The sequence below is a fragment of the Cervus canadensis genome, chromosome 3 (genome assembly GCF_019320065.1).
Source record: "Cervus canadensis isolate Bull #8, Minnesota chromosome 3, ASM1932006v1, whole genome shotgun sequence".
NCBI lineage: Eukaryota > Metazoa > Chordata > Mammalia > Artiodactyla > Cervidae > Cervus > Cervus canadensis.
Window position 1 is genome coordinate 41,437,915 of NC_057388.1, and position 12,762 is coordinate 41,450,676.

At 36.4% G+C, this 12,762-nt stretch overlaps 2 protein-coding genes across 2 annotated transcripts in view; both read left to right on the forward strand.

Annotated features, from left to right (window-relative positions):
* Window positions 1–4,886, forward strand: part of LOC122438286 (protein FAM185A-like) — a 37,926-nt gene extending 33,040 nt beyond the window's left edge. The window contains exon 5 of the mRNA XM_043462972.1: window positions 150–4,886. Coding sequence (XP_043318907.1) covers window positions 150–193 — 44 coding nt within the window. The 3' untranslated portion in view covers window positions 194–4,886. The remainder of the gene's footprint in view (window positions 1–149) is intronic.
* The window catches only part of FAM185A (family with sequence similarity 185 member A), an 88,789-nt gene extending 79,348 nt beyond the window's left edge, over window positions 1–9,441 (forward strand). Inside the window, exon 8 of the mRNA XM_043462973.1 lies at window positions 7,133–9,441. Within this exon, the coding sequence (XP_043318908.1) occupies window positions 7,133–7,245 (113 nt within the window). The 3' untranslated portion in view covers window positions 7,246–9,441. The remainder of the gene's footprint in view (window positions 1–7,132) is intronic.
* Window positions 9,442–12,762: the final 3,321 nt, after the last annotated feature.

The following is a 12,762-nucleotide window of genomic DNA, read 5'->3' on the forward strand; positions in this document are numbered from 1 at the left end:
TGATAAAGCAGGAGCAAGATTTGAGAGGATTAGCTCCAATTTTGAAAGTTCTACTGTGGGTAAAATGGTGTCAAACAGTATTGCATGCTATGGAGAAATTGTGAAAGGAGTCAGTCAGTAGAGCAAACTTCATTGTTATTTTATTTTAGGAAAGTGCCATATCAATTCCAGCCTTCACCAACCACCACCCTAATCAGTCAGCAGCCATCATCATCAAGGCAAGACCCAGTACCAGCAAGAAGATTATTAATTGCTAAAGGGTCAAATAATGGACATTTTTTAGCAATATTTTTTACTTTACAATTTACAGACTTTTATTATACTTAAAAGTATATCAAATTTTAAATTATGATTGTAAATGGATGCTATGAGGAAGATGTATGCTTACCTCATTCGTTACTATGAAGCTCCTTAGCCCATTTAATTATTTTTTGTGTTATTATATCTTATACTCTAGCCCCTGTTTCCTAAACCAGGAAGGACCAAATTGCAGAACAAAGTTTATTTTCTGCTCACAGCCCAAGAATCAGATTTCTTTTGGCGAGTGGCGCATGATACACTGTGAGATTGGGCCCCAAATGGTTCTGTAAGTTGTCTCTGATATTAGATTAAATCCATAAGAATGGTAATACAGAGAGATTTCAGATAAATATTTCAGCAGTCTTTTGTAGAGACAGCTGTATGAACAAGTTATTGGGTTTAGAGAAACCTTTATGTTTCATTTTGATTTCAAAACTGGTGCTCAAAAGTCCACAGATCTCATTTATGAACTGGATGTAATAATTTAAGAAGAGGTCTTGAAAATCAAAACAGATTGTTTTTTCTGTAGAGATTTCCAGTCTGAAACCCAACTTTGGAAGTAATGAGCAGCTTTATATGTGAGTAGTTATTATAGGCAGCTGAGCTCAGCTCTTCTGGGCCTTCCTTACAGAGTCTGTGAGGCACAGAAACAGAAATGCCCTCGCTGCTAAGAGGTCTGGATTGTATCTGTAGCATGATTTCTATAAGAAACCATGCCAGTAAACTTTAGTTCCTAGGGCTCAGGCTTCCCACAGGGTTAGCCTGTGTTAGCCTGTAACTTTATTTGATTTCCTGCTCCGTGGTATCCCTTGTTGTTGCCATCACTGATAAATAAATGTATGTTGTATAATTCTTAAAGTGATGTATAAATATGTGCTATTCTAAGGTCAAAGGAAATCCTGGAACTCTTAGGCTAAAACATTTACCTACTAAAGAGTTATGCACAAGTGTATTATTTGGGATATATTCTCTAATCCTTTTGAGATCCTTGATTCTAAAGTTTTGTGCTCTAACCAAATATGGTAGGGCTTCCCTGGTATCTCAAATGGTAAAGAATCTGCCTGCACTGTGGGAGACCTCAGTTCAATCCCTGGGTTGGGAAGATTCCCCTGGCATGACAAGGGCATGGCAACCCAGTCCAGTATACTTGCCTGGAGGATCCCCATGGATAGAGGAGCCTGGTGGGCTGCAGTCCACGGGGTCGCAAAGAGTCGGAGACGACTGAGCTACTAAGCATAGCACAGCACGTATATGGTAAATTGGATAGGTGGTAAATAGGTTAGATATTTCTTGAAATAAATTGACTTCTCTATTAGGTTTTAAACTGGATTCACCAACTTAAATTTGAAACCTCCCCACTGTATATCAAGCCGTTCTCTAAGACCAGAGGTGCATGTGGTACAAAGTTCTTTTGTCTTAAAAGCGCCTCAATTTAAATGATTAGAGAGTATTAGAAATAAAATATGTTGTCAGTTAAACAATTGTTTGTTTGACATTGTCTGCATGGTAGGGAGAGTGGTATTAAATATTACTGGTTTCACTTTATTAGTCAAACTGTAAATGTAAAGCATGATGAAAGTAAGTTCATTTGGGATCAAAGTAAACTACCAAGTCAGAAGAGAGTTCTCAGCTTGTTTGTATGCTGGAAACTTACATATTTAATGGTATTGTGATTTCTATTGGAAAACTAGTTCATTGGTTGGAAAAGAGGTTGAAATGAGACTAAGACCGCAGGATGCCACTTTTAAGAGCTAGAGACAATATTTTCTCTCCAAATAAGAAAAAAAGCTTAGTCTTTTGATATGACTCATAGGAATAACTTTTTTTTAGAACACACAAGTTTTGGTTTTCTTCCAGTTTATAGCATTTAGAGAAATATTGATTTGTCAGTCATGTAGATGTGCTTCAGGATGACAAGGAAGAAATTTGGTAACATTGAAGAATGCTATAGGTTTATGGCTGGTTGCTTAAAAATACTTTGACAGAGTTAATGTAGAAACTGCCTTCAGATTATTTGTGCTTTTATGGTATTTTGATTCTCCATTTTATTAAAGTTTAAGATCCTGGGAGTGTAATAGATAGACATCAGCTTTGTTTGTTAAGGTGTACCAAAAAAGGAAGATCAGGTTTTGTTTCTATTCATCTGCAAACTTTACCTGTTAAGGACAGATTGTAAATGTTAGATTTTTCAGGCTACATATGGTTTCTGTTGTGTATTCTCTTCTGTTTTTTATAACCCTTTAAAAATGTAGAAGTCATTCTTAGCGCTTAGGCTATACAAATAGGCCTCAGGCCAGATTTGGCCTGTAGGCCATAATTTGCTGACTCTAGACTAGAGATCAAAGTGCAGACCCCAGTCTTAGAGCATGTGAACTCTGTGTGTGATGCTTAGGTTTGTTTCTTTTTAAATTGTTTTTGTTTTCATGTTTATTTTGGTCATTCAAGAAAGACTGAACTGTAGCCAAATCTTACCCTGAGGAAACTCTCCCCAGTAATGAAGAAAAAAAGATTTGTGCACATAGAAGTATAATAATGTAAAATTTAAGAAACAGTACAGCCATAGAAAATTTAAGATAGCAAGTAAAAACACAAAAACATGTTCAATATCACTAGTCAGTCATGAGATATGAATTAAAATATGAATTAAAACCAGAATGAGATGTTACTACATACCTATTAGCATGGCCAAAATAAGAAATACTGATAATATCAAATACTGGCAAGGATGGGGAGAGATTGGGTCTCTCCTGCATTGCTGTTGGGTGTGTAAAATAATATAGCCACTGAATTAAGTCTGGCATTTTGTTAAAAAAAAAAAAAAGAAAACTAAGTGTGAAACTACCATATGATCCATATGACATTCCTGGGCTTTTACCTTGGAGAAATGAAGCTTACTGTTTCACGTAAAAACCTGTACACAAGTATTCATAGCTTTATTTGCAATAGCCCAAAACTTGAAATGACTAAAATATACTTCTACCAGTAAATTGTCACACACACACTGTGTGATATGTCCATGCAATGGAGTACTGTTCAATAATGAAAGAGAACGATCTATTAATACAACTTTGCTAGAACCTGAAGGCATTATGCTGAGTGAAAATAGCCAGACTAAAATTGAATTTCTAGAAATGAAAGCTGCATTATCTGAGATGAGAAATACAGTTGGTGGAATTAGACACAGAATAATATTTCTTGGGCAAAACTGATTAGTTGTATACTTGCTCAAAGCCTAGTCTACTGTTGACTTTGTCATTTTCCATGATAATTGAGAGAAAATATGATGATGGGCAGCATTAAAACTAGCTCAGAAATACTTTCTTGTTGAAATTTGTTAAGATGTCCTGGGTTGCACTTTTGTCAAGGGAAGCCTGTATGTAAACAGTTTTAAGAATGTTGACAACATTAAAATATTTGGTTATGTGCTTGTGTTTGGTATTAGAGCTTTTGTTTGTGAAATACATAAAATAATAAGATTTCAAAGTAATTATTTTCATGCTTTTTCTTAAGTGTATAATTTATTTTCCTAGCCAGCTGGTGAGCTTCTTGAGGATTTTAGCATGTCTCTTTACATTGTTTAAACTTCCCTAAGATACTTAGCATGGTGCTTCCCACTTTGGGCGGTCATTAGTGTTTATAATATAAAAGAGGGAATCTTCCAACTGTGATGCACTGAAATTTAATTGGTTCCTAATAAGACAGCACCAGAATTATCCCTCTGAACCCAATGTAAGTAAACAAAGTCAGTTACAGGGTTTGGAGTGGGGAGTGGTGGGGTGGGTAGCAGGAAGAAGCTCACCTTAGCGAAGATGCTTAAGCCTATTTTTAAACAAGAGACAGAAATATTGCCAGTTACTCCTTACAGCCCTGTCTTTGTCCATGGCTAGTGCTGATTAGATCAGGTTCATTTTGGGTTAAATAATGTGTAACACCTCTCAATTAGGTATTTGGAAATCAATCAGTCATGTAAATGTACAACTTGAATATTTATATACTTGGGTAAATTTGAACATGGCAGATTTTGAGAGCAAATGCATAAGTTTAAAAACATCCTGAGAATAAACTTTTTTCCCAATTAATGGAAGCCAAGCCACATGGGGATAGAGTAGTCATTTCCCATTTCCTGGTCAAAAAATATTGCCTGATTTTCATTGGCAAAGGGAATTAAAAAAGGAACAAGGTTTCTGTAACCCCAAGTTCCAATCCATGTTACAAGATTTTTGTAGGAAGGAATTTATAAACTTTATAAATTAGAATTAGAGTCTCCACAGATTCAACCCAAAGTTCAGAGCTTTTAGTGAATTACTTATTGGCAAGAGAAAGCTCTTTTCCAGCAAGCTAAATGGAACTTTATAAATTACCTTGCTTGTGGTATTTTTCATAAGCTAAAATCACTTGTGTGTTCAGTTTGTTAGTAGTAATAGCACTGTGCATGGTCTCTATTGCTGCAGGAATAGAGGAAATAGGTAGATTTGGCTTCTCTTTCCATAAGCAAGCAACTCATGATTGGGATGAGTTGCTTGCTTATGGAAAGGAGGAGAAGGGGACGACAGACAATGAGACGGTTGGATGGCATCACTGACTCAATGGGCATGAGTTTGAGCAAACTCCAGGAGATGGTGAAGAACAGGGGAGAACGGGCATGCTGCAGTCCATGGGGTCACAAAGAGTCAGACACGACTGAGCGACTGAACAACAAAAGATCTTGGGTATTTGGGAAACCCTTACTATTTTTGACACTTTACTATTGTTGCTAAAATGTGTAAAAAAATAATAGTTCTAATTATTCCTGGTTGTTTTAACAACTGGTATTCAGAATTACCAAAGAGTTCATGCTTTTGTACTGTGGTGTTGGAGAAGACTCTTGAAAGTCCCTTGGACTGCAAGGAGATCAAATCAGTCAATCCTAAAGGAAATCAGTCCTGAATATTCATTGGAAAAACAGATGTTGAAGCTGAAGCTCCAATACTTTGGCCACCTAATGTGAAGAAGTGACTCACTGGAAAATACCCTGATGCTGGGCAAGATTGAAGGCAGGAGGAGAAGGGGACGACAGAGGATGAGATGGTTGGATGGCATCACCAACTCAAGGACATGAGTTTGAGCAACCTCCGGGAGATGGTGATGGATAGGGAAGCCTGGTGTGCTGCAGTCCATGGGGTTACAAAGAGTCAGACATGACTGAGCAACTGAACTGAACTGATTCAGAATTACCAGTTCTTTCCTCTATGTTTGTTTTAATTACCAGAAAAAGAAATTCTATACTAGAGAAAAACTGTTGGTTATAGATACCTTGAAATCATGATCTATTAAATGCAGTACAGGCACAATGAAGAGATTAAAATTGACAAAATTGTGAATCCCTTAATAATAAAGATTAGAGGAAAAAGAGAAGCCTCTAACACAAAGATTCACCAGTTGAATGACAAAGATTAAGCAGTTTCATGAGAAATTGGGATATGATGATACTGGAAATACCGCAAAAGAAATGGAAGGAAAAATCTCCAGAGGAAGTCATTGAATACTCAACTGTCTTTTGCTGAAGATGCAGTAAAGAAATAGACAAGATTATGTCTCAGATCAAAGGGGAGAGGCAAGAATTCAGAGAGTTTGTATCAAAGAAAGATACCAAGTCTTGACACAAAGACTGAATGGTACAAAGTAGCTTTTCAGCAGGTGGGAACATACATATATACTAAGGAAGGAAAAAACTGTAGTAGAGAAGAGAGTTTGTTTCCTGATTTGTGTGCTTGGATTCAACAAAGAAAATGTATATGATGAATTGAGACAGTGTATTCACAATATTCCTCAGTTCAGATTTGACTGGTTTCTTAAGTCCAGAATTGCAGTGGAGCTCCAGAGGTATAACATCTTAACTACCTTGATTGAAAGAAAAAAGAACTAGAAGATTAGAGATGGCAAAAAAAAAAAAAAAACAGGTGAGCACAATGATTGCCATAGCCTATTAGCTTGAGGGTTTCCACGCTGTAGGTCAGGGAGAGGGGTAACACAGGCAGAGCCCAACATATTCACCACATGGAAGAGATAAGGGCTGCTAGAGTTAACAAGAGAAAGTTCCAAAGTGAGCCGAGTTATACAGGGTGCCCATGACTATTTAGCAAAGTATGGATCAACATGTGTGTAAGGAAACCACCTGAAACATGCTACAATGTGAACAAACCTCAAAATAATTATGCTGAAAGAACCTAGATATTTTTTAAAAGACTACATAGGGTACATATTGTATGATTCTATTTATTAAAATCATAGAAAATGCAATTAATTCATAGTGACACAAAGTAGGTTAGTAATTGTTGAGAGATTGGAAGAGGTGCAGATACGACAGGCATGGCAGGGCAGGAGGGAAATATTACAAAGGGACACAAGGAAACTTTTGGGAATGTGGATATGTTCATTATCTTTTTTTTTTTAATTGAAGGATAATTGCTTTACAGAATTTTGTTTTCTGTCAAACCTCTTGAGGATGGTTTTTCAGACTTTTTCATATGTAAAAGCTTATTACATTACATACTTTAAATACATGTATTATTTAGTCAGTTATACTTAAATAAAGCTCTTTTTAAAGCCTGCATACAAAAATGAATAAATAAAAAACAGAGTAGTTTCCCTTTCCATATTGTTTTGAGGAAAAGAAAGGAGAGAACAAGCCCAGGTAACTAACCTCTTTGCAACTCTTCCAATTAAGGCTGTCTTTACTAAGATTTTTGCTGTTTAAAATGTTTTTTAGTTTTAGAGATATATTGTTAGGATATATGTAGTCAGTATTGCTCTTGTCAATCAGGATATAACTTTATGCAATTTTGTGTTTCAGGATTCCTGAATCAAACAAGCAAACATGAAAAATGGATTAAGGCTGATGCCCCAAAAGGAACTGTACGTTTTAGAAGCCAAAGCTGGTTTCAGTCCCTGAAGCTGCAGGACTGAATGACTTGAATTATATTTCTAACTTTTAACAATGACTACAAAAAAGCAAATACCAGTGTTCATACAAATGTTGAAAACAACAAACTGGAATGTCTTGGAGAAATCTTTTCAAAATTTGTACTTCGCTGTTAGTTTTCGTTTGTAACAAATTACCACAAACTTACTGACTTTAAAAAATACCTGTTTGTCCTGGGATCTTCTGAATGCTGACACTACTCAGCACTAGCCCTAAGGCCTCTACAGTCAACCACCTCGTTACCTGGTTCCATCAATCAATGGCCAGCAGCCTCTGCACAAGGAAGCACCTGGCAACCAAACAGATCAGGAGCCAACCAAGCCTACCAGACCACCTACACAGTCAGTCTGCCAAAACAGAAAGACCCATGCCCTCATAGGGGGAACTCCTAAGGCATATAGCTTTTGATGAGAGGAGAGTGCACTGCTGGAACACAGATCACTTCATGATTGGAAAACACAACCAACCTGTCAGATACATAAAGAACAAAAACAGCTAGTTAGGCAAAATGAGGCAATGCAGGACCGTGTTCCAAACAAAGGATTGAGATAAAAAACTCCAGAAGAAGAACTAAGTGAAGTGGGAGATATGAAATCTAACCAAGAAAGAGTTTAAGGATATCATCGTAAAAATGACCAAAGAACTTAGGAAAAGAATGGCTGCACAGACTGATAAGTTAGAAGTTTTTAACAAAGAAAAAATAAAAAGAACAACCAAACATAGATGAAGAATACAGTAACTGAAATGAAAAATGCACTAAAATCAGTGTAGTAGACTAAAGGATACAGAGGAATGGGTTTGAAGCTGGAAAACAGAGTAGTGGAAATCAGTGATGCTGAAGAGAAAACAATGAATAGAAATGAGGATATTTTTAAGAGACTTCTGAGACAACATCAAGCTCATTTTTATTTGCATTTTAGGATCCCCACAGAATAGAGAGAAAGAGGCTGAGAACATAATTGAAGACATAATAGCTGAAAACTTTCCTATCTTGGAAAAAACAAACAAAACCCAAAATTAGTCAAAGGGAAGAAATAATAAAAATCAGAGCAGAGACAAATGAAATAGACTCTTAAAAAATACAATAGAAAAGATCAGTGAAGCTAAGAGCTTGTTCTTTGAAAAGAATCTGAATTGATAAACCATTAGCCAGATTCATCAAGAAAAAAAATATCCAATTCAATAAAGTCAGAAATGAAAAAGGAGAGGTTACAACTGATGCTACTGGAATACAAAGGACCATAAGAGACTACTGCAAACAGCTATATGTCAAAAAATGGGACAACATTGAAGAAATAGGCAAATCCTAAAAACGTATGCTAAAAGGAATCAACAGTAGACTCCCAAGACTGACTCAGGAAGAAGTAGAAAATATGAACAGATCAACTATAAATAATGAAATTGAATTAGTGACAAAAAATTCCCAACAAACAAATAGTTCATGACCAGCTGGCTTTACAGATGAATGCTACCAAACATTTAGAGACAGCACTTATGCTTCTTAAAGTATTCCAAAAAATTGCAGAGGAAAGAACACTGCTGAACTCACTCTACATGGCCAGAATCACCATAAGATCAAAACTAACAAAGATAATTATACACATATACAAGTTATAGGCCATTATAACCGATGAATATTGATGTGAAATACTGAACAAAATATTGTCAAATCAAATCCAACAATACATCAAAAGGATCATACATGGTGATCAAGTGGGATTTATCTCAGGGATGCAAGAATTTCTCAGTATACACAAATCAATCAATGTGATCCACCACATTAACAAGTTGAATAATAAAAACCACATGTCATCTCCTTAGATGGAGGAAAAGGTTTTGACAAAGTTCAGCTTTCATTTATGTTTAAAAACACTCCAGAAAATGGGCCTAGAGGGAACATACCTCAGCATAATAAAGGCCATGTATGGCAAATCAGTGCAAACATCATACTTAGTGGTTAAAAGCTGAAAGTATTTCCTCTAAGATCAGGAACAAGACAAGGATGCCCACTCTTGCCCGTTTTATTCAGCATAATTTTGGAATTTCTTGCCACAGCAGTCAGACAAAAGAAAAAAAGGAATAAATGGAATCCAGATTGGAAGAAGTGAAGTGAAGTCACTCAGTCGTGTCCAACTCTTTGTGACCCCATGGACTGTAGCCTACCAGGCTCCTCCCATGGGATTTTCCAGGCAAGAGTACTGGAGTGGGTTGCCATTTCCTTCTTCAGAGGATCTTTCCCACCCAGGGATCGAACCCTGGTCTCCCGCATTATAGACAGACACTTTACCGTCTGAGCCACCAGATTGGAAAGGAAGAAGTAAAACGGTCACTGTTTGCAGATGATACACTGTACACAGAAAATCCTAAAGATGACACTGACAAAACTACTAGAGCTTATCACTAAATTTGTAAAGCTGCAGGATACAAAATTAATACAGAGAAATCTGTTATTTGCACACTAACAATGAACTATCAGAGAAATTAAGAAAACAATCCCATTTACCATCTCATCAAATATAATAAAACACTTAAGAATAAACTTACCCAAAGAGGTTAAAGGTTTGTATTTGGAAAACTATAAGACACTGATGAAAGAAATTGAAGGTAATTCGAACAGGTGGAAGGATATGCCATGTTCATTGATTGGAAAAATTAATTTTATAAGATGACCATACTATCCAGGGCAGGCTACAGATTCAATGCAATCTCTACCAAGGGCATTTTTTTCACACAACTAAATATTTCTAAAATTTGTATGGAAACATAGAAGACCCTAAATAACTAAATGATCTTCAGAAAGAAGGAAGCTGGAAGAATCACATGCTCTGACTTCAGATTGTACTAAAAAGCTAGAGTAATCAAAACAGCATGGAATTGGCACAAAAACAAGGGTGTAGATCAGTGGAACAAAACAGAGAGCCAAGAAATAAACCCATGCACTTACCGTCAATTAATCTGTGACAAAGTAGGCAAGAACATATAATGGGAAAAAAGTCTTTTCAATAAGTGGTGCTGGGAAAACTGGTCAAGTACATGTAAAAGAATAAAATTAGAATATTCTCTAACACCATATGCAAACACAAATTAAGGATGGGGAGGGAGGTGGGAGGGGGGAGCGGGATGGGAAACACATGTAAATCCATGGCTGATTCATGTCAATGTATGGCAAAAACCACTACAATATTGTAAAGTAATTAGCTTCCAACTAATAAAAATAAATGAAAAAAAAAAAAAAAGAATGTAATACCAGAAACAAAACTTCAAGAAGAAAGCATAGGTGGAACACCCTTTGACATAAATTGTAGCAATATTTTGGATGAGCTCTCCTAAAGTAAAGAGAGTGGAAAAGAAAACAAATGGCACCTGATTAAATTTAAAAGCTTTTGCACAGCATAGGAAATCATCAACAAAATAAAAAGACAACCACTGAATGGGAGAAAATATTTGCAAATGATACAGCCAATAGAGGGTTGTATCCAAAATATACGAACAGCTCTTACAACTCAATGTAAAAAAAAAAACTGATTAAAAAATGGGCACAAGATCCAAATAGACATTTTTTTCCTAAACAAGTCATACCAGTGGCCATCATCACTTGAAAAGATGCTCAACATCATGATAATCAGATAAATTAAAATTAAAAGCATAATGAGATATCACTTCACATTTGTCAAAATAGCTATCATCATAAAATACCACAAATAAAAAATATTGGCAAGGATGTGGAGGAAGGAGAACCTTCTTATACTTAGTGGGAACGTAAATTGGTGCAGCCACAATGGAGAACAGTATGAAGGTTTTGCAAAAAAAAAAGAAAAAACCTAGGACTAACATAAGACCCAGCACTTCTACTCCTGGTTATTTATCTGAAAAAACAAAAAACATTAATTTGAAAAGATACTTGCACCCCTATATTAATAGCATTTACAATTGCTAAGATATGGAAGCAACCTAAGTGTCCAGTAACAGGTGAATGAATAAAGAAGATGTGGTATATATAAATACAATAAGGGACTTACCTATTGGTCTAGTGGCTAAGACTCCACACTCCCAGTGCAGGGGTACCAGGTTCAATCCCTGGTTGGAGCCAGATCCCATATGCTGCAACTAAGAGTTTGCATGCTGCAGTGAAGATTGAAGATCCCAGATGCCACAACTAAGAGCCAGCACAGTCAGACAAATAAATATTTAAATACAATGGAATATTACTAGCCATGAAAAATAATGAAAATTTCAGCAACATGGATAGACCTGGAGGGTACTATGCTAAGTGAAAGTAGTCAGAGAAATATGCATACTATATAATATCACTTATATGTGGAATCTGAAAAATACAGTTACTGAATATAATTTTTAAAAAAGAAACATACATACAGAGAACACATGAGTGGTTACCAGTAGGGAGAGGAAAGTGCAGAGGGAACAGGATATGGGTAGGGGATTAAGAGGTACAAACTGGTATATATAAAATAAGCTGCAAGGATATATAGTACGACATGGGATATAGCCAATATTTTGTAATAACTAAAATTGAATGTAACCTTTGAAAATTGTCAGTCACTATATTGTATACCTTAAACTTACATAATATTGTATATCAACCATACCTCATTAAATTTTTTTTAAAAAATATGAGTTATTAAGCTTAAAAACGGAGAAGGCAATGGCACCCCACTCCAGTACTCTTGCCTGGAAAATCCCATGGACACAAAGGAGCCTGGTAGGCTGCAGTCCATGGGGTCGCTAAGAGTTGGACACGACTGAGTGACTTCACTTTCACTTTTCACTTTCATGCATTGGAGAAGGAAATGGCAACCCACTCCAGTGTTCTCGCCTGGAGAATCCCAGGGACGGGGGAGCCTGGTGGGCTGCCGTCTATAGGGTCACACCGAGTCGGACACGACTGAGGTGACTTAGCAGCACCAGCAACAGCAGCAAGCTTAAAAAAAAACAACCCTGTTCATCAGCTCACTGTTGTGTAGATCAGGAGCTCAGTGTGGTTAGATTCTCTATTCATGGTATTGCAAGGCTGGACTTAAGGTGTTGGCCAGACTGAATTCTCATCTGGGTGATCTGAGAAATAGTCTACTTCCAGGCTCACTCATATTATTGGCAAACTCCAGTTCATCATGACTGTGTGACTGAAATCTGTTTCCATTCTGTCAGTTGGCAATCACTCTAAGCTTCTAGAAACCACCTGCATCCCTTCTCATGTGGCCCTCTCCATCTTCAAGCCAGCAATAATGCAATTAGTCCTTCTCATACTTTGACTATCTGAGTTCTTTTTCTGCAACCAGCTTGAGATAACTGCTTTTAAAGAGCTCAGAGGATTAGGTCAGGCCTACTCAGGATAATCTTTGTTTTGTCATCTAATCTAATGTAATCATAAAATGATATTTCATCATGTTCATAGTTTCCACTTAAAAAGAAGAAATTGTACAAAAATAATAGGTAATAGGGGGCAGTTATTTAAAAATTCTTTGTACCAGGGCTCTTGTATA